The following is a 20,338-nucleotide window of genomic DNA, read 5'->3' on the forward strand; positions in this document are numbered from 1 at the left end:
GTAGAGACGGGGTTTCACCATGTGGGTCAGGTTGGTCTCGAAATCTTGACCTCAAGTGATCCACCCGCCTCAGCCTCCAAAAGTGATGGGATTACAGGTGTGAGCCGCCACACCTGGCCAGTTCTTAATTAAAATTCCTATGTGTTTATTCTTTTCTTCTGTTCTTAACTTCTTACATTTAATTAAAATGAATTCTCAGTTTGTTAATCCTCAGCTCCTTATCTTTTATAACCTATTTGAAGCTATAAAATTTCTCCTAAGTACAGATTTGGTTCTATTTCATGTCTTAATATAGACCCTTTTCATAATTATGCACATCTAATTGTTTTTTAATATCCTTACTCATTTATTCTCTGATCCATGAGCTATTGAAAGGTGCATTTTTCAAATGTCCAAATGTATGGAGTGATTTTAATTATCTTTTTAATACTAATTTCTACCGCAGGCGTGTTGTGGTAAGAGAACACATTCTGTGAAGAACTATTTTTTGAAATGTGTCAAGACTTACTTCATGGTCTAGGATGTAATCAACATTCACAAATGTTTCATTTGCTTTTGAAAAGAACGTGGATTCTCTAACTGTTTGGTCCAGGTTTATAATATGTGGCCAAAGGTGTTGCTCAAATCTCTTTATCCTGACTGATTTTCTGTGCTTGACCATCAGCTACCAAAAAAGGTCTAGGAAACAGTCCTTGCCGCCCTACTGTGGATGTGTCCACCTCCCCTTGTGGTTCTCAGCCCATTCTTGGACCACGGAATGGAAAGCTGTCGGCCTCCAGGGATCAGTAGCTACATCTGATGGTTTCCGGCCTCCCTTCTTTGAGAGGCTTCCCTACCTGTTACACATAGAAAATGAAAACATACCACCAAAACCAAAATAAACAAAAATCAGAAAGCAACTCTTTAGAAAGACTCCAGTGGCCCTAATGTTGCTGCTACCCGACAGTCAGTGCGGATTAGCCGGCCTCATGAGAGATGATAAGGAATGGAGATTTTCTGAGTAAAAGGCTCAGAATTCAGATCAGAGTCAGAATAACAAATGAGCTTTTCAAAAGACAGCTGCCCAAAGCAAACAAGGAATTTTTCACTTGTTTACAAAGTGTGGAGAGAAATATGGGCCTCCCATTGGTCTTTCCACGAGACAGTCACACACACATCACCTCCTCATTATCACCATCATTAGCATAATTTATCAAAGTTGAAAAGACTGGAAATAAAATTGATCCTGGAGAAATAACAACCAACAGAATTCACTTTAAATGCAAAGGAGAAACGAAATTTATTGACTGAATTAAACACAACAGTTAAAATGGCAGTGTTGTAGTTTCATTTTCAGATGTTTGAATGGAACAAGAAAAGTGCTATTAGCCCAAGCTTCTTACATTCATTAAAAGAGTGACTATCAAAAACAGCAACATGCACAATGGTACATATGCACAAAATGGAATTATATCAACAAATATACAAAATACCCAAAATAAAATATTTACAGGTTTAAAAATATAAACATTGATTCCTCTATCCCATTAAACCATTGGAGTGGAGAAAGGAGAAAAGACCCTATTGCTATTTAGAATCCCTTTTTAAAACAAGTTTTTAAAACATAGAATTAGTTCTAGGAGACAATTTTTGATGTTTTTCAGGGGTTTAACATTCTATTATAAAAATAATATCTATAAACCTACTAACAATTTTCCTCCTGTGCACAAAAATAATACTGCCAAAAGCCTGTCCTCAAACACTTGCCTGACTTTCAGGAAAACTAATTATAGAAACGGAGTTTCTCGTTTGGGTTATCTTTGTTACTATTTTCAAATAACCAGCAACTCCCTATATTACACTGAGATACTTTATATAAACAACGTGGGCAAAACCTGAAGCTCACAATGAGCCTGCTAGGTAGCTGGTGTCAAGTACTAATGATAGGAATTGACTTTGCCTACATCGAACGCATTTTCCCTGATATTCCTGATACACCTACCACTATCAGATCCTCCATGTTCCGTAAGCTTTATCCTGGAAGCAATGAAAATGTTAAATACTACTTTGCTAGAGTTTCTTCTCCTTTATTTAGAAATAAATGTGTAGTGGGGACCAATGGTTGTAATGTAGATATTTGAGAAGGTTCATTGATTCCTTCAGGCCACCTGGAGCCATTTCAAGGCAAGTGAACAAGCATTTTCTGCATGTCTACTCCATGCCCCTATGCTATTGAACCAGATATTTTTAGTATTTCTGCTTTAGTTTGCTAAATGATTCAGGTCTGAGAGTGTCTGAGAAGGTATAGTATGTCTCAAGTAACCAGAAACCTAAGCCATATCTTATTTAAAACGTATCTTCTCACATAGAGCAGAAAGTTATTCTACTTGACTATTGAAGCATTTCCAAAATTACCCCATTTTACCAATACCTACCTGACATGGTTCTTGTGAACAGTAAAGATAACAGTGTGAGAAAAGCACACAGCATCCTCTCTGGCACCATAGTAAACATACCGGATATGTTAGTAGAAGTCAATATAAAATACTTATCTTCACGGTGACTGACTTATTGAAGGTCAATAGCTGTTAGTTGAATGAGTTAATGAACCAGAAAATGTAGGACAGGATTCAGTGGCTGTAGACGCAACACAGGACGGACAGCTATTAAAGGAGCCAAGTGCTTATTTCTGAAGTTCAGAATTGCATGGAGGCAAGGGACAACTCATACAGCTGTCATTTAAACAAACACAGATAACAAGTTGGCAAAGATGTGGAGAAACTGGAACCCTTGTGCACCATTGCTAAGTATGTAAACAGATGCAACCAATGTGGAAAGCAGCACAGAAGTTTCTCAAAAAATTAAAAATAATTCTATGTTTAATTAGAATTACCATATGAATGACCCAGTCATTCCACTTCTGGGTATTTATTCAAAAAAACTGAAATCAGGATCTTAAAGAGATATTTTCACTCCCTTGTTCGTTGTAGCATTACTCACAATAGCCAAGATGTGGAAATAATCTAAACGTCTGTCAGTAGATGAAAGGGTTTTTAAAAATGCAGCATATACATATAAGGAAATATTATTCAGCCTGAAAAAAGAAGGAAATCCTGCCATAAGCAACAACATGGCTAAACTTGGGGTACGTTATGCTCGATGAAATAAGCCAGTCACAGAAGGACAAATACTGCGCGTTTCCACTTCTATAAGGGATCTAAAATAGCCAGACTCACAGAAACAGAGAGTAGAATGATGGCTGCCAGGGGCTGATGGGGGAGGAAATGAGGAGCTGCTGTTCAACGGGCACAGAGTTTCAGTTATGCAGGATGCATAGGTTAGAGAGAGTTGCTGTACAACACCGTGGCTATAGTTAACAATACTGTATTGTGTACTTAAAAATTAAAGAAGGTAACCCCAGCATGGTGGCTCATGCCTGTAATCCCAACACTTTGGAGGTGGAGGTGGGCAGATCACTTGAGGTCAGGAGTTTGAGACCAGCCTGGCCAACATGGTGAAACCCTGTCTCTACTAAAAATAACAAAAACTAAGGGGCATGGTGGTACACACTTGTAGTCTCAGCTACTTGGGAGGCTGAGGCAGGAGAATCACTTGAACCTGGGAGGTGGAGGTTATAGTGAGCCGAGATCATGCCACTGCACTCCAGCCTGGGCGACAGAGTAAGACTCCGTCTCAAAAAAAAAAAAAAAATTAAAGAGGGTAAATCTCATATTCAATATTCTTACTGCAATTAAAACACACACACATATGCATAGACCACCCAGAACCCACCAAGACGGCTTAAGGTAGGAATAAAAACAAATGAAACAAACATGCTTTGAATGAATGATACCCTATCAGGGAAGAAGTATCACCATGACAACAGAAGAGATTTCTGTCTGTACTTCCCACGTTAATCCTAAGAGAAGAGGATCCCTCCAAGGGAAGGCCAATGTTTGCCTACTCAGCATAGCACAGTGGCAGGGTTCCCTGTATATGACTATGAGCACCATCATCTCAGACACAAAACTAATTTTCAGCTGCATGGACATGGGTTAGCTCTTTCTATTAGAAGTGAGCTGACAATGACACTAAGCAGTACTTAGCTCTTCTATTACTGAAAATCACTAAAGAGTTTATATCCCTGTCCTAGAGACTAGGGGAAAAGAGAGAGACAGACAGACAGAGATGGAAAGGGATAGAAACAAAAAGGATGAATTAAAGCTGTCATACTGGGGAGATAATATTATCTATCCCATATGGCTGTTAAGAGGACTAAGTAATTATTTCTAAATCTCCTAGCAGTGCCTGACACATAGAAAGTATTCAACGAATGTTAACCGTTGTTATATTTACTATTTTTTTAGAGGCATTTGTGTGGCTTAATTCATAGTGCCCTTCCTCAACTTCACACCACTTTGCTTCACCCCACAAACTATAAGCAACAAATGCAAATACCAAAAAAAGTAAAATAATATTGTTTTGTGTTTTTAATGAATATTAAGAAAATCCAATTACAGCGCACCTTAGGTGTGAGCTCCAAACTGAATGGGTTTTATTAAGTATTACATACAGTCTATGCCCCATAAATATGTGTTGCATTGAATTAAAGTAAATATCCATCATAAAAGATGCCCAATTTCAGTTCTGGAGGCCTCATGACTATTTTCATCTTTCCTTTTGCAGTTTGAGAGGGAACTACTTTCCATAATCATGAAACTATCATTCTGAATCACCTCTTAAAAACATCATCTGCAGTGACATAATAACATTCCTTAGAAGTGGCTATTCTTGCAACAATCTGTCTCCTTAAACCTTATCACAGTGCAAGGCTTTTGAGAAGCAATGCCTGACAGCCACCAGGAAATCTTCAGAGCAAGATGAGGTCTCACAATCAATGGCCGCCTGTGAGGAGCCACACTTACACGCTGCACTGACAATGTCACAGCTCGCTTCTGCCTGTGAACTACACCCTTGCCTTTTGCTTCCCCACACGGGCTCTATAAGACACTCTTCTACCATACTACCCCTTTGGTCCCAAACTGTTTCATAAATATTTTTGTGTGTAATGAATTGAAATTTTCTAAGGCTGAGTTTACACAAATTAGAACTGTTATTTTCCTTGCTCTGCCTGGAGGAGGGGAAAGGGAAACTGAGTTAGGTGAAGTATTTGGGGTTTTCCTCTTATTTCACTCAGATACTTTAAACTAGCTTTCCTCAGTGATGAGACGAGGCAATTGTGATGCTTTTTCCTTATGTTTAACAGCAAAAAACTTCTTGAATTAATTTCTTAACAATGAAGGGGAGCAAAGCATATGTTAATGTACTGGAACAGGTCTCAGTAGAAGCCCAGCATCAGGGGAGCCAAATCCATATATTTGTAATTCAGGAGAAAAATTCAGATAACTAACAGCAGGAAATGCATTCCGCCATGTGGACGGAGCCAACATGCTAGTGTCATGTGAAGTGTCCCGTCACTGCTGTCTGAGGGCATTTAGGAGACATGAGCTGCCTGAGTGGATCTCTTCACACCAAGCTAACAGTCAAGAGTCGCCTTTAAAATTAATCTGACAAAGGCATAAATAATGAAAACTCTTAGAAAATTCAAAGAAATCTCAACACCTGACATAGTCTTTTTACCCGGATAATTGTGTAAGCAAAGGGCTATTTGCATACTGTTTAACTGCAAATACTTGAAGACTACCTCTGAGATGAAGAAATAAATCCTTTAAACACAGTGAGTTATTACCTTCATAGATATTAAACCCTTTGTATTTAAATAAGCAGATAATTTGTGGAAAATGTATCTAAAGGAAGTCCTTTGTATTCTATATTCCATTGTTGTTATTAGATAAAATAAAATGTATCTAGAGGAAGTCCTTTGTATTCTATATTCTATTGTTGTTATTAGATAAAATAATAAAAATCTATTTCCTCTTGTGATTATTTAAAATGCTGTAGTAAAATTTCTCCCAATTGGTGCTAACGGCAGGATAAACGCATCAACCACCATCTGTACTAAAGCAGAGTGTTTCAAATAACAGTGTATGTGTAATATAGACATTAAAGTCAGGCTGTCTTTGTGCAGAGCTATTAAACCAACCCATAAATTTTCGCCCAACAATTGATTTGACTTTTTCCTGTCTAATTTGGGCAGCTTTTCAACTAAAGGAAGTCAATCAACCAAGTATCTTAGAATATACATACATGGGAAAGATATAATTAGCCTCTATCTAACCCTTCCCTTAAAAAGTCAGCAAATATGGGCCTGAATAATCTTCACAAGGTCATTAGATATAATGTATTAATAACAATTGGAATGTAAATCTAGGAAAATTCTTGAAAAAACAATCTCCATGAACACAAATGAGAGAAAGTAGCCCTTGGCACAAGAAAGCAACTATGATCCCTTTTCTATGGTTGGAAAAAGTTGAGACTCTACTCTTCCTGCCACTCCAGGGATTTCCCATCAAGTGATTGAGGCTGTTTAATTCATTGCCCAAATCTTTTATTTGATTGGTGTGGGTGCAATTCTTAAAAATATAAGGTAAAAAAAAGTGGAAAATATAAATTTAAAAGGAAAATATTTTATATCTTTTATACCTGGTTAATTGACAGGTCAGTGGAAATTAAGATAAACTTTGCTCACGTGTTCCTTTTCTTATAAAGAGGAGACACAGCATAACGGTGTAAATGGAGGAATAAGTCCTAAAATTATGAAAGCAAAAACTTTTCTTCTACTGCTTAAGAAATAGATTGCCTTTACTATTACAATATTCTCATAAGTTTTTCAGGTATTCTTAACTTTCCTGTACAATTGAACAAATGAACCAACATAACTTTGCCATGGATTCATGCAAAGGAGAATATAACCCTTGCAGGAAAATGTACAACAAGGAAATCAAGATCCTTTGTTTTACAGCTAGGAATAAAATTTATATTTTCTCCATTCACTAGGGGAAGATGAATGTATTTTGAGCCTAAATACTACTATAGGCGTGAAATCAAATGTAATTCCCTTGTTTAATACAGAAATAATTTCAAAAATAATTTCCAAATCTAGAGTAGATGTCTTTTGTCTGTTAGTCTGTACACAGTTGAGTGCATGAGCACGTGAGTGTGAGATGCTTATATGAATTCTTGGTAGTGTGTTCAGAATGCTTAAGGCTATGACTGCATACAGGGCCTCATTTACACACATAAAGAAATTAAATATTAAAAGATTACTTTGAAATAACATTATGGATCTGAGACAATGCAATAAAAGCCAGTCATATGACTAATGAAGAAATTCAGCAAACCTCTCCTAATTGAATCAGTGCAAATTTAAAATGGGGAATGGCCTACTTTCTGCTACTGGCTCAATTTGCTTTCCTTTGATGCCCATTTATTTTGTTACTTTCTTCATATTATTAAAATAGGTTTTCATATATTTAACTTGCCTTATTCTTTCATTTATGAAACAGAAAACAAACTTTAAAAGCATGTAATAACAGTTCATTACTAATGCAATCTCTCTGGAAATGAGACTTATACAGAAGTGTTCATGTCATTTACATATGTGTAGTTTCATTTGAATATGCATAATCTTCCTGGTATGATGAATCACCTCCTAGTAGAAGCTCTGGTCTTTTGATTAAATACACTGAAGTGTATTTCAAAAAGGATATTAATTTCATCATTAGACACTAATAGCATTCTAGGAACTGCTTCAGTTTATCATTCAAACTATCTAGGCATATAATAACCCTTTGTGAAATAAATGTTTTATCTGAAATATTAGAAAACATACATAGAAGCAAACCACTTTTCAAAAAAAACTTGGCATAAAGTGTTTACAATACATAAGCTTGCCAGTGTCATATTCTGAACACACTTGTCTTCGTCATAAGTCTATAAAGCAAAAGGCAAATGATGTGAAAAACTATATCTTTCTATTGTTTTTCTTTATGTGTTCCTCATTTTGCACTCACTATATTGAGGAATGGTTGGATCCAAAATTTCATAATCAAGGTAAAAAAAATTCTGAAAACAGGGTTTGGGGTGAGAAACAGACTCTTACCCAAAACAAGGCAGAGCCATTCGTCTGGGACACCAGCACAATAGATTTTTTTTTTTTTTTTTTGAGAACCAGAGAACCAATGTAAAACAAAATCAGAATCGCTTCCCATTACAGTACATAACAGCACATCAACGGTTTGGGGACCATCATCATGTCTAGCTATAAGACCAGATTTTATATTCTAGATATAGAATTATCTAGAATAATTCTGTTGAATTGACTGTTTACAAAATGTTAACAGCTGGATAAACCGTAAAATATGCATTATCTTTGCATGAGAAGGTTTCAGCTTATAAATGCTTAAATACTGTATCTATTGGCATTTAGTAAAATCTTTCCCTGATCCTGATTTCTGCACTGGGTGGTGGAAGAAACAAACAAAAGCAAAAGCAAAAGCCTGCTCTCCTGAGCCTTTTATATCTCCCCAAACAAATGACTGAAACCAACCAAACCAAAACTCGCCTTTATTTTCCTAGTGTTAGATTCTTATCAATTTGCATATCTAACAACTGAACGTGGGGAAGTTTTCTGCCAATCAGTGGTCCCCTCTGCTCATCAGGTAAATACCTGGCTCTTTCAGCTTTGGAGGTATTTTCCACACAGTGATACAGCAAAGGGTCTTTTTTTTTTTTTTTTTAACTGGAAAGGAAAAAGGAAAGAAGGGAAGGAAGGAAATGTGTCTTGGAAGAGGAGATCTCCTCTGGTTCTTCAGCGGTTCCTTCAGGCCTCTAGACACTGGCTCATCCCAATATCCAGGCATGACTCTTACTTAGGTTTGGCTAAGTTCTGTTTTCTGCAAAGGCAAGTAAAGGTGACTTCCAAGTGTTCAGTATAATAAAGAAAAAGGAAGAAAAACTTAAAGGTAAAAAAGAAAAAAGTGCTTGAAAATAATTCTCAGGGACTTATCTTGAGAAGAGAATCCCCAGTGTAGCATCCCTCTTTCTGGTGTTATCCTGTCCCTGCTCAGGGCACAAAGACCTCCCCGGTCCACGCTCTGGAGCAGGGCGGGGGACGGGTGGTGTCCTAAAAGACTTTCTTGAGGAAAAGCAAAACTCACTTTAGTGGTTTCCAGGGAAAAGTTGTATTCCTTGACATGTGGCCCATCCACCTTGGCCTGGAAGACCTCACAACTTTTTGGCACTGTCGTGGCAGGCCGTTGCCCTGATGGTGGTCCCAGCCAAGCCCCGGTTGCTGACTCTGCGGACCAGCACTTTGGAAACCGGGATTTTTGTTCTGGGCATCTCACTCCTGGAGGGTTGCTGGTGCACCACGGGATGGCTAGATGGAAGGTTGGTCAGGTGCTTGATGCTAATAGGGATCTTAGAGTCCTTCAGCAAGCTGCCTGGTGTTCGCAGTGGACAGGTGATGGTGCCTGGAGATACGGGCTTTAACCGGGACAGGCAGGACGTCTCCTCGTTGTCCTTCCCTCCAGGAAGGGTTGCTGGACTTCCATCCGGGTCAGCATAAAGATCATAGAGCGCGTCCCCGCTGTAGCTATCCCGGGGGATGCCCGCCTTCTTCCCGCTGCTCGAGCTGTCTTCCTCTGGGCCTGGCGTGGTGGAGTCCCAGTAGCCCTCGTCGCTGTTGGGGACGCCTTCCTGCTGCTCCTTCTCCGGGTGCTTGGGCTCCTCCTTCGGATGGGGCTCGATGGGAATTCGGTTGAGCCTCCTGCGCTTGACTGAGGACGCGTCCTTGGCCGCTTCCACACACCTGGTGTCTTTGGGGGTCTCGGGCACCACCTTGGTTTCCAGCGCAGCTGCCACCTTAGCCGCGCCCTCCTGGGGCTCGGGTCCCTGCTCCTCGGTCTGGGAGAGCATGTCCCAGAACTCCTGTAGATAGGTGTCGTCCACCTCGTCCGGGCTGGCCATCTCTTCCCCGCCTCCTTGGTAGGCCACCACGCCGGGGTTCTTTTTAGAGAGAGCCGGCTTGCCTGGCCCGGGGACATGCTTGTCACAGCTGGGACCTGCCTCTTCCTCTTGGTCTGCAATAATATCTCCACAGCCTGTAAGAGAGTCAAAGCTTTTCAGTGAAGTCACGTCAGAAAACATCAAACAAATACGATCTGCCGACGGGTCTGAGGGTGGATCGACAGAGGCAGGGTCCGGGGCGCCGGGCGCCCGGCCGCTGCCGCCTTCGGAGTCGACAAGGGGGACCGTCTTTACGGGAACGGCCCCCGTCCTGGAAGCGTCCTCTGCCGTGCGGACCTCCCCGGGCCCCGGCTCGGGGGGTGCCCGGGGCTTCTCGGCGCGCCGATGCCCCGCGGCGTCCTCTCCCCGGGCGCCGGTGTCGCCGGGGTGCGCGGGGCCCTCGGCCTCTCGGCAGCTCCGCGCTGGGGCGCGGTCGGCGGGGGCGGGCACCTCCTCTCCCCCTGCGGGCTCACCTGCTGGGTCTCGCGGGGCGTCCTGGCTGGGCTCCTCCGGCTCGCGCGCGGCTCTGGGCGTCTCCTCCTTGACGCACTCCAGGCTGGCGGTGAGCGAGCCGGGCAGGATCAGGCCGCCCCCGGGCGCGCGCCCCTCCGCGGCCTCCGCCTTGGCCCGCTTGTCTTTCCTGTGCCAGCGCATGCCGCTGAACAGCCCCCGCAGCCCCCGCTTTTGTTTGCCGCCGGCCTTGCTCGGGTCCGCAGGCTCTCCCTTGCCGTTTTCCGAGCGCCCGTTCTTCTTCAGCAGCGAGAAGAAGCTGTGCGACTTGGCCACCGAGCTGCTGGCGAGGGAGCCCCCGCCGGGCCCTGCGGCTCTGGGGGGCCCCGGGTTCGGCCGCCCCCCGCCGCCCCCGCCGCTGTCGCCCCCGCCGCGCGGCTCCTCCTTCCTGCCGCTCTCCAGCACCAGCACCTCGGCAAGTCCGTCGTGGGTCCTGCTCCTCACCATCCCCGTCGGACCCGAGCTTTTCCCGTCCCCTTTGTTTTTGACCCCAAAAATGCTGGGCATGGTGCCACCCGATTTCCTCTTCTTGAATAATTTGAAGGCAGCTTTATTAATCTTCCCCGACGGCGGCTCGGCGGCCGGCGTTTCGGCGGCACAGTCACAATGCAAGTCCATGTCTGCCGCGAGGGTCCCGGCCCCGGCCTCCGCCTTCCTCCTGCAGACCCCCACGGACGCGCCAGCTCCGCCGCGCTCGCTGACAGCCCCGCCGCCGCCGCGGCTCCGGCTCGTCTCCATGGAAACCGCGCGGGATAAGCCGCTTTCGTCAGCAGTGGGCTCGCGCCAGGCCACTGTCACCCGTATTCTAAATCAACCTGAGCCGCGCTCGCCGCCGCCGCTGCAAAAGAAACACACATAAAAGACCATCTTCCCTCCCGCAAGGGCTTATATAATACCCTAACCCACTTCCATCCGACTTGGCTTGGCGCTGCATGGCGTTTTTGTGGCAGGAGCAGACAACACAGCCGCGAGCTGATGGCAGAAATTCGAGTCGTAATTATGGAATTCAAATTCCCTCAACTCTCACCCACCTTCCGATTCCTTCTCTAGACTCGCTCTTCACGGGAGCGCAACCATGGATCACGAAATGCCTCTAAAAACGACAACGCAATTCAACCCACCACAAAATGCTTGTTTTTCTTATCCTCTCTCCTAGACTCCATGCATCTTCATGCCTTTCCCAAGCCCTTCATGTCTGTCCTTAGCATTAGTGCACTAAGCCCAGCAGGCAGGAAGCATGTCTGCCTACATCCATGTCTTGTCCAGAGCTGAGCACACGCTAGGTCCATGCTGTGTGGTTGTCATTGTGGTTGTGGTTCTTGTGACAAAAGTACACGCCGCCACTCAATCAGTCTATCAGCAGCCCAGCAATGCAAGCACAACAGCTCCCCGGGGTGGAGTCTGCCTGCACCTTTGGGACAACCATGACTTTTATCCCAGACTCCAGCCACCACGGGATGAAGTCACAGATGCCGCGGCCCAGCCCACATTTGATAACAATAGACAAGCTGACCGAGAACACAGGCTGGGAATCTCAGACCCACTCCACAGGTGGGCCTTCGAGTCCGGGTTCTGCCCTCTCCTTTCCCACTCAGCAGGACAGTGGCATTATTCCTGTCACTGCTGTACCACTCCCCTCCCCCATACCACCAGGGCTGACTTGTAGCCCCCTTCCCCAATATACAGAGCAGGAAAAGCTTGGCAGGGGTCCCTGTGTGTCCAGGGGTCTCTGCAGACATTCCTACCTGCCTGGTCTGGGGAGAGGGAAAACCTTTTTTCTGGGAACAGCTCAGTCTAGGAATCTCTTCTGTGTTCTAATTTAAAAAGTGACTGCTAATATTCTAATCTTGACATCTGATATCATAATCCCAGCTGAGTGCTTTTTAGGAAAAAGAAGAAATTTGGAGAAGCATATACATATATTAATATAACATGTATATGTAGTATATATTATTTAATCATTTGATTATTTATTAAATATCATTTAAGAATATATGTAATAATTACATATATACACAAATAGCAGTCTTTTCCCTACTCATTTTTTATGTGCTCTTTGCATTATGCGAAGAAATCCCAATCCACATCCACATAAGTTGACGTTTTATAAATGACGTATGTTGGCCATTGCAGCTTCTGTTGTTATGAGACACAGCTGGTTTACGTTTAGACCTTGGAGTTATTAGTTGTATTATTTCCTTTTTTTGTTTATTTTTCTCAAGAACACTGTTTTGTAAAACGAAGAAATCAATGAGTTCGGGTTCAGGAGAGGTTGTCACTTCTGGACTCTAATCCCATCAACTCTCTCTCACTATTAATGATTATCTCTCCTGGTACAGGAAGTAAGGTGAGGCCGGAGAGAGGCTCTCCTGGATTCTAACTGACCGCTTGACATGATGAATCAGAGTCCTCAGTGCTTTCTGGGGATACCAGGTGTAAGGAACTGTAAAGAGAAACCCATTTGTTACGTCTTTACAACCTTTTGAAGAACAATAGAAAGTCTCTCAATTTTACACACATACACACACACACACACACACACCCACACACACCCATACAGTTGCTTAGATTTGTGGGTTACTGTGTGGCTCTGTCAGTTTGGAAGAGTTTGTGACTGGGATCAAGGAAAAGTAAGTTGCCTATTAAAAAATCTCCCTTTCTCCATTGGGAGAAAGTGGTCTGCTTATTCACCCATCAGGACAGGTCAAATGTGACTCTAATTTACATGACAATCTTTGGGCCTCCTGGGAGAAATCTGATAGAGGACTTTGGGATGGATATCATTCTTTTGGGACATCAACACTCAAATAAAGAGAAAGAGACAAAGCTGTCTTCAGCCTGGGGAAGGTGTCCTCACCGTGAGTTACTGGCCCTGAGATACAAGAAAGCAGGGACCCCTGGAACCATCTGAAGGCACTGGGCGTGGGAGCTGTAGAGGCTGCGGTGTGAGTGAGGACCCTCCAGCATCCTGCTCAGCATCCTTGTTACAGAAACAGTGGGAAAAAGGAGGGTGAGGCCAGCTGAAAGGAATTTACCCCAAAAGCCAGACACGTAAGGAGAGAGTCTGTAGGGGAGAGAGATGAGGCGCAGGATGGTCCAGTGGTTTGATGGTTAGAGCCAGGTTATGAACCATCACAAAGATGAGCCATACCTTATATTAAACTTCACAGTCAAGAGCGGAGAAAGCAAAATGGTAATTTTTTTTTCCCTGAAAGACAGAACATGACAGTGAAGATAATTTTACCATAAGCACTCCCATTTTTGTTTATAGTTTCTTCTTTCATTTTTTTCCCCCATCCTGCCCCAGCTTGGGAGTGAACAGAAAATTAGAGTAGAAAGGAATGGAGAACAGGACCGAGGGGAAACATTTCAGGGAAAAGCCATTCCAAAACATAAGACATGTCACAAATGCAAACAGCAAGCGGATTTTGCTGGAAGACATGTGTGGGCTTTTCTTTGTTGGCACCAGGAAGTATTTGTCGTTTTGTTGAGGCTTTTTTTCTCTAGGTAGTGAGCTTCTCTGGAGGATGGTACTCAAAACAAGGAGAAAAAAAACAGAAGAGAAGCACAAGAAGAACCATTTGAGAACTTAACGTCATCATCATCATCATCATCATCATCATCATCATCATCATCATCATCACATCATCATTTCCTTTTTTAGGGTGCCTTCAAAGTAGTCCAGCCCTTTGCCCAAAGCCTACTGGGTGGAATTTCTTTCTTTCTTTCTTTTTCTTTCTTTCTTCTTTCTTTCTTTCTTTCTTTCTTTTCTTTCCTTCTTTCCTTCCTTCCTTCCTTCTTTTTCTTTCTTTCTTTCCTTTCTTTCTTTTCTTTTTTCTTTCCTTCTCTTTCCTTTTTCTTTCTTTCTTTCCTTTTCTTTCTTTCCTTTCTTTTCTCTCTCTCTTTCTTTCTCTCTCTCCTCTCCTCTCCTTTCCTTTCTCCTTTCCTTTCCTTCCTTCCCTTCCCTTCTCCCTCCCTCCCTCCCTCCCTCACTCCCACCCTCCCTCCCTCGCTTCCTTCCTTCCTTCTTTTTCTTTCTTTCTTTTTTTTTTTTTTCCCAGAGTCTTGCTATGTCACCCAGACTGGAGTGCAGTGGCGTGATCTCAGGGCTCACTGCACTCATTTCCTCTGCCTGCCAGGCTTAAGCAATTCTCCTGCTTCTGCCTCACCTGTAACTGGGATCACAGGTGTAGGCAACAAACCCAGCTAATTTTTTTTTTTTAAGTAGAGACAGGGTTTCACCATGTTTGCCAGGCTGGTCTCAAATTCCTGACCTTAAGTGATCTGCCCATCTCAGCCTCCCGAAGTGCTGGGATTACAAGCGTAAGCCACTGCACCCAGCACTGGGTTGAATTTTCTATTCTAGGTGAGCCACCGAGGAGCTTCCCTTTGAGCCGCTGTGTGGCTGCTGCTAAGGGACTTCTCATGTGTCACAGCATTTCTGCTTAAGGAGGCTGCTAACTTTACCTTAAACTTGCTGTGGGTCTTTAAAGGGATAATGGTTCATCAATACGGTTTGGAAATAATACCTGAATTGAGACTACCACCTCCCATCTGCAGACCACTTGGCCAGCTCCTGACCTCACCCCAGGCTGAAATGTCTGCCTCCCTGCTCATGTCCATTCCCACCTGGGATTATCCTCCAAGGCGGACTTGAGAAGCTGTGCTGCCAGTGAGAACCCCCAAATGTCCAACCCAAGTTCCTCTTTATGAGATGAACAGAAAAAAGCTCAGAGCCACTGGTCTTAAAGTCCCCTGCTGTCCACTCTCTTCCTGTGTCTGAGGCCTGTCCTGCCCCTCCGTGGGCAATGTGAAGTGCACAGGTGCCAGGAAAGAAATGTGTGGACGCTACTTGCAGAAAGCCTGGCCGCAGATACAATGCCACCGGCATGTTCCTGTGACCCCCTTGCCTGGGAAGCTGAGGCTGGAGGCTAGGATGAGCAGCATGAGGGCTACAGGTCTGAGAATGCTAGGCCCTGAGCTAAACTGAAGTTCTTGTGTTTTCTTTAGCATATTTTGATTCCTGATTTCCCCAAACATCAGCTTTCACTATGAGTTAATAGCTGTTCTGAATATATGCTTATTAAGAGGATAAATTTATTTCTAATTAGTAATATGCGATCGAAAAGCCCACTGCAGCTCATGATTTTCCACATTAATCCTGGTGCACAGTCAAGGCTGCTAGAAGAAAGAGCCCATCCCAGCAGGAGCTACAACCCCATGTAGCCTGCAGAGTAAAGGAGCAACTCAGAGGGGAGGTGTTCCGGGTTCATAGGACATTACCTTGGCCCACCTCCCATGGATTTATACCTGGATTCTAGGCAAGGGGAGTGCCACAGAAGACCAAAAAAGGCAAAATGAGCTTTTCCCTGTAATGCTGGTAGGCACCAAGGGGACACAGGCCATGCGGCAGCTGACAGCACGGGTATTTGGGCAGTTTCCACGTCTCCTCCCAGGCTTCCGGTTGTTTAATCTTTGGAGTCCATTAGCTTCGAGACACATTTTTCCAATCTCTGCCTCGGTCTGAGGCAAAGATGTTATATTCCCTCTGCGTGCCTGTCTGTGTCTCTTCTCCTCTTCTTAGAGTGACACTAGTCACACTGATTAAAGGCCCACGCTACTCCAGTACTACCTCATCTTAACTGAAACCTTGGTTACATTTGCAAAGACCTCATCCAAATAAGGTCACATTCACAGGGACCCGGGGTTAAGACTCCAGCAGATCTTTTGGAAGACACAATTCAACCCACAACAAATGACATCACCAGCAATGGTGACAGCATCTGCCTTACCTTCAGTCCTTCAATGCAGCCGCCAGGACCCTTGGCACAGACAAGACTGTCCTTGGGCTCAGTCATGAGTGGGTTCAAACTAGGCATGAGCTTCTTCAGCAGGTGTAGGCCTTCAGCAGAGTTCGGGGTCACTGATGGCACTTCTGGGGTTGCCAGCAGCATGGGACAGTACCACTGCAAGCCAGAGGAAGCAAGAAGGAAAACAGTGTTGACCAAGAAGGGTAGATCTTGGCGTACACACGTGACACCTTGGGGTCTCTCAGGATTTTCTAGGAGGAACCTAAGATGGGTATCAAAGTTCCCATGTAGTGGATAGGGTAGAACAAGAGGACTACTGTTGCTCTTCCTGTTCTCTAGTCCCTGCATGGAAGCCAGAATGGCCTGAGAAACATGTCACACCATAACTGCTCCTCCCAATAATTCCCTTTTCTCTGGCTCTGCCATTTAGCTAGAGCTACTCTTAGAAAACATTGTATCTCAGATTGCACAGGGGGTGGGATTTCTTCAGCTGTTGGCACCAAGGTGGGTGCAGTGCAGCCAAAAACAGGGCAGAATGAGGTCAGATAGCAGAGGGTGCATGGACGGGATGCCAGGGCTTTGGGCATGGATAGATGCCCTGTTAGAGAGCAGCCAAATAAACAGTGGGAATCATCTAACCCCAGCAGGGATGCAAACCAGAACCAGAGCCCAAGATGAGGGCCCTCTGTTGTTAATGAGGAGGCCAGGCCCAGAGATTCGAGACTGGGAAGCTGCAGGGGGGCTGCAAAAATGATCTGCACCACAGTGGGACACCGATAGGAAGCCCAAGCCCCTGCCCCTTGGGTGTACTTTTGCTCATCTTAAAGAAACTCTACTCTGCATCTGCTTCTTGACACAAAGCTGGCCTCACACTCAGGCCTTGGTCCAGCCCACCCAGCATGTACACACAGCATGAACCACCCTGTGTAGCTAAGGTAGGCCTTCTGCCCTGGTTTCTCATTGCCTCCAATCTCCAGCCATATGAGCAAGCTGCTTTCTGCCATGGCATCCCCACATCACAACCGTGCGAATCTTCACAACCTTCTGAATCATGGCCCCTTTTCCCAGCTACTTCCACTTCTATCAAAAAGACATGGGAACGTTCTCTTGCTTTCTCATGCCACTCCAGGTCTGCCCCTGCCCCTTGTCTTAAGATCCCCTCCACTGGCCCTGCCATGGCAGCACTGAGGACATACACGAGTGTTTCAGACAGTAGCAGGGTCCTCTCTACTCTCAGGTCCCTAAGCTCATGAGGGGAGGGGTATCTTATCCCCACTCCTTACGAGCTAATCTGGATGGAGGGTGCAGGGAGCAGAGCCCCTTTCTAAAGACCCTCAGCAGGCTCTTGCATTCTTTCTGTGGAGCAGTTTCACAGTGCACAGGTATCAATCCCAGGGGAGGACTCTAAACACTTCACCAGTAACAATCCACCAGTAACAATGCACCAGTAGCAATCCACTTGCACAAGTGCAGTGAGACAGAGAATTCACACAGCAAGTTAAGTGAAGCAATCCTCCAAGGCTCAGTAGTTCTGCCCAGGCCCCATGGAGTCCCATTTGCATGTGCCGTATGTTGCGCCACAGCTGAGGGACCATGAAAGCACACTCTGCCTTAGGTTTTATGGCCAGAGGACCCATGGATCGCTGGGATAAAGTATTGCAGGACATCCTGTTCTAGGGGTGATGGGAACAGAGCCCAGGCTATCCCAGCCAGTTCCTCCTTTTCTCAGGATGTTGCATTCCCAGCACATTCTACAGTTACTCTGAGAACTACAGGCAAGTAATGGGGGAAGAATTGGTTATCCAAGGCCGTCTGGGGACTTGTCCTGCACTTTCCTCCTCTGCAACTTCTTTTCTTCCATTTCCTAAAGTCTTGGGATCTTAACTCATCTAGATAGCAGACAAAACCACATTCAGAGCAATTACATATTTGTTTAAACTTATCACTTAGGTCAAGATCTCGGCTCCTGAAGTTCAAATGACCATAGCTTTGGCAAACAAAAAAAACCTTTTTTTCCCCAAAGATACAATGGACTTCAAAAGCATATTCTGAACTCTGAAAGCTGAGTCTTACCATTTTTTCTGTATCTTTGCCTACCTATTCCAGTTTAATTGCCCAGCCTTGCCCCATCCCTAACCTCCTACAAACAATACACAAACATACTTGCTCTCACAGTCTATGCTCCAACAATTTTGAGCATATTTCCTGAATATGTTATTGTCCTCTTGCTTTTCTAAACATTGCAGCTATCATCTGAGATGCTGTTACCCCGTCTGTGCAGCTAATAATTCCTATGCATTTCTCATGTAATGGCTGGGACCCCAGATCCTCTGTTTCTGTCAGAGGCCCAGCCTATTCCCATGATACATCACAAAAATGCTCAGGCCAGTTTCTATACAGTGTCAATCATCATGGTGCCCCAGGGCTGACTTCCCGTAAGTTGGCTCTGACTTTTACCAAAAGAGGGTTGTGATGAGAGTGAGAAGTATAGTTCTTCTCCTCTGTGACAGGCACATCAGCCAACCAGCAGAGCTGCACTTGAGTGGCTCAATCATCTCAATCAGAGGCAGATGACTCCTTTTCTTGGGCCATGACCTCCTTTCCCCCTTTGAGTCACACGGCAGGGTGGGTTACTTCCCTTGGTAGTCAAATATGTGACTTAAGATTGTGCTAGTTTGTGTAGCAAATAGATTCCAAAATAAAACAGGTCAACTCAATAGAGGTCTGTTCTTACTCACTGTTTTAGTCCATTTGGGCATCCATAACAAAATACCATAGATTGAATGGCTTATAAACAATAGAAATTTATTTCTCACTGTTCTGGAGGCTGAAAAGTCCACGGTCAAGGGCACCAGCAGGTTGGCTATCTGGTGAGGGCTTGCTTTATGGTTCACCAATGGTGCCTTCTACCTGTGTCTTCACATAGTAGAAGGGGGAATGAGCTCCCTTGGCCTTATTTCGTAAAAGCACTAATCCCATTCATGAAGGCATCACCCTTGTGACTTAATCCTCTCCCCAAAAACCTCACCTCCTGATACCATCACCTGGGAGGTTAGGATTTCAACATATGAATTTGGGGAGGGCACAAATATTCAGATCATAGCACTCACCTATAAGTCAAATATTGAAACCAGAAGGGTGAGTCTCTTCCATGTGATCATTCAGGGTCCCAGGCTTCACTTCTCTGTGTCCCCACTGTGGGGTTGTTGCTATCTGCATTTAGCTGGTGGAAGGAGAAAGAGATCCTGGAAGAAGCACATCCATTTCTAAGAAGCTTGACTCCAACATGGAACAAGTCACTTCCTCTCACTTCTGTTGGTGACATCTAGTCACATGGCCACATCTGGCTACTAGAGAGTGGGAAATATGGTCTAACCACATGCCTGGCCACATTCCTATTACTACAGAAGGAGAGAACAGATTAGAGCAGGCAGCTGGCAGAATGTGCTACAAATCAACCTACTCAGTAGCTGTGCTGGGGAAAGGCAGCATTCCGTCTCCCTAGTGGGTTCACTTTCCTCCACGCTTCCCCCTCCCACAAGACAGTGCATTCCCTCTCAAGACCTCCATGTACCAATCTCTATCGCATGCTCCCAGCTCTCTTCCTACCCTTCAGCCTTCCCTTAGGGGAATGTATTTTTTGGTTAAAGCAGACACGTCCAGTAAATGTTTGAAATACACTAGATTAAAAACCTGATTGTGGTTATTCCCACCTCCAGAGTAGCTTAGGAAGGACCTCCATGGTGTCCATTCCATTCCATGAGCATTTATAGAGTCTCTCCCGTGTGCTGGGTGCTACCATGAATAAATCATAATGCCTGCCCTGCACGGTGACCAGGAGGCTCGACAGTGTGAGGCTTGGTTCGGTGTGAACTCTCCAGTTCATCAGGCCGACAGTACCATTGTTCCATCCCGGGTTGTAGGTCAGCGTGATCGGGCCTCAGCAGCTTGGGTGTTAGATTTTTTTTCTTCTTCTTCGAAAAAAAAGTCTATGTTTTCCTCCACGATGGTTAATCCTCAAATAGTCAGGCTTACTTCTGTCCCAGATCCTAACCACCTACCAGGTTTTC

At 44.4% G+C, this 20,338-nt stretch overlaps 1 protein-coding gene and 1 long non-coding RNA gene across 4 annotated transcripts; both read right to left on the bottom strand.

Annotated features, from left to right (window-relative positions):
* Window positions 1–1,249: 1,249 nt before the first annotated feature.
* On the bottom strand, window positions 1,250–11,911 carry AMER2 (APC membrane recruitment protein 2). 3 transcript variants are annotated; one of them, XM_024230883.3, is made up of 3 exons: window positions 11,490–11,905; window positions 10,422–11,296; window positions 1,250–10,043 (listed from the first exon to the last, which is right to left on the bottom strand). In XM_024230883.3, the coding sequence occupies exons 2-3, from the start codon at window positions 11,194–11,196 to the stop codon at window positions 9,166–9,168; spliced, it is 1,653 nt and encodes a 550-aa protein (XP_024086651.1). In that variant the 5' UTR covers window positions 11,197–11,296; window positions 11,490–11,905; the 3' UTR covers window positions 1,250–9,165. The 3 variants fall into 3 exon arrangements, with proteins under 3 accessions (XP_024086651.1, XP_054384787.1, XP_009246780.2); XM_054528812.2 differs by having other exon boundaries at window positions 1,250–11,296; window positions 11,580–11,911; XM_009248505.4 differs by having other exon boundaries at window positions 1,250–11,296; window positions 11,490–11,911.
* A 491-nt stretch (window positions 11,912–12,402) lies between these two features.
* Window positions 12,403–19,603, bottom strand: LOC103892195 (uncharacterized). The gene is made up of 4 exons (XR_656418.2): window positions 19,379–19,603; window positions 16,251–16,424; window positions 13,494–13,666; window positions 12,403–12,901 (listed from the first exon to the last, which is right to left on the bottom strand). It is a non-coding gene; the product is annotated as an uncharacterized LOC103892195 (long non-coding RNA).
* Between the last annotated feature and the right edge of the window lie 735 nt (window positions 19,604–20,338).

The sequence above is a fragment of the Pongo abelii genome, chromosome 14 (assembly GCF_028885655.2).
Source record: "Pongo abelii isolate AG06213 chromosome 14, NHGRI_mPonAbe1-v2.0_pri, whole genome shotgun sequence".
Classification (NCBI taxonomy): domain Eukaryota; kingdom Metazoa; phylum Chordata; class Mammalia; order Primates; family Hominidae; genus Pongo; species Pongo abelii.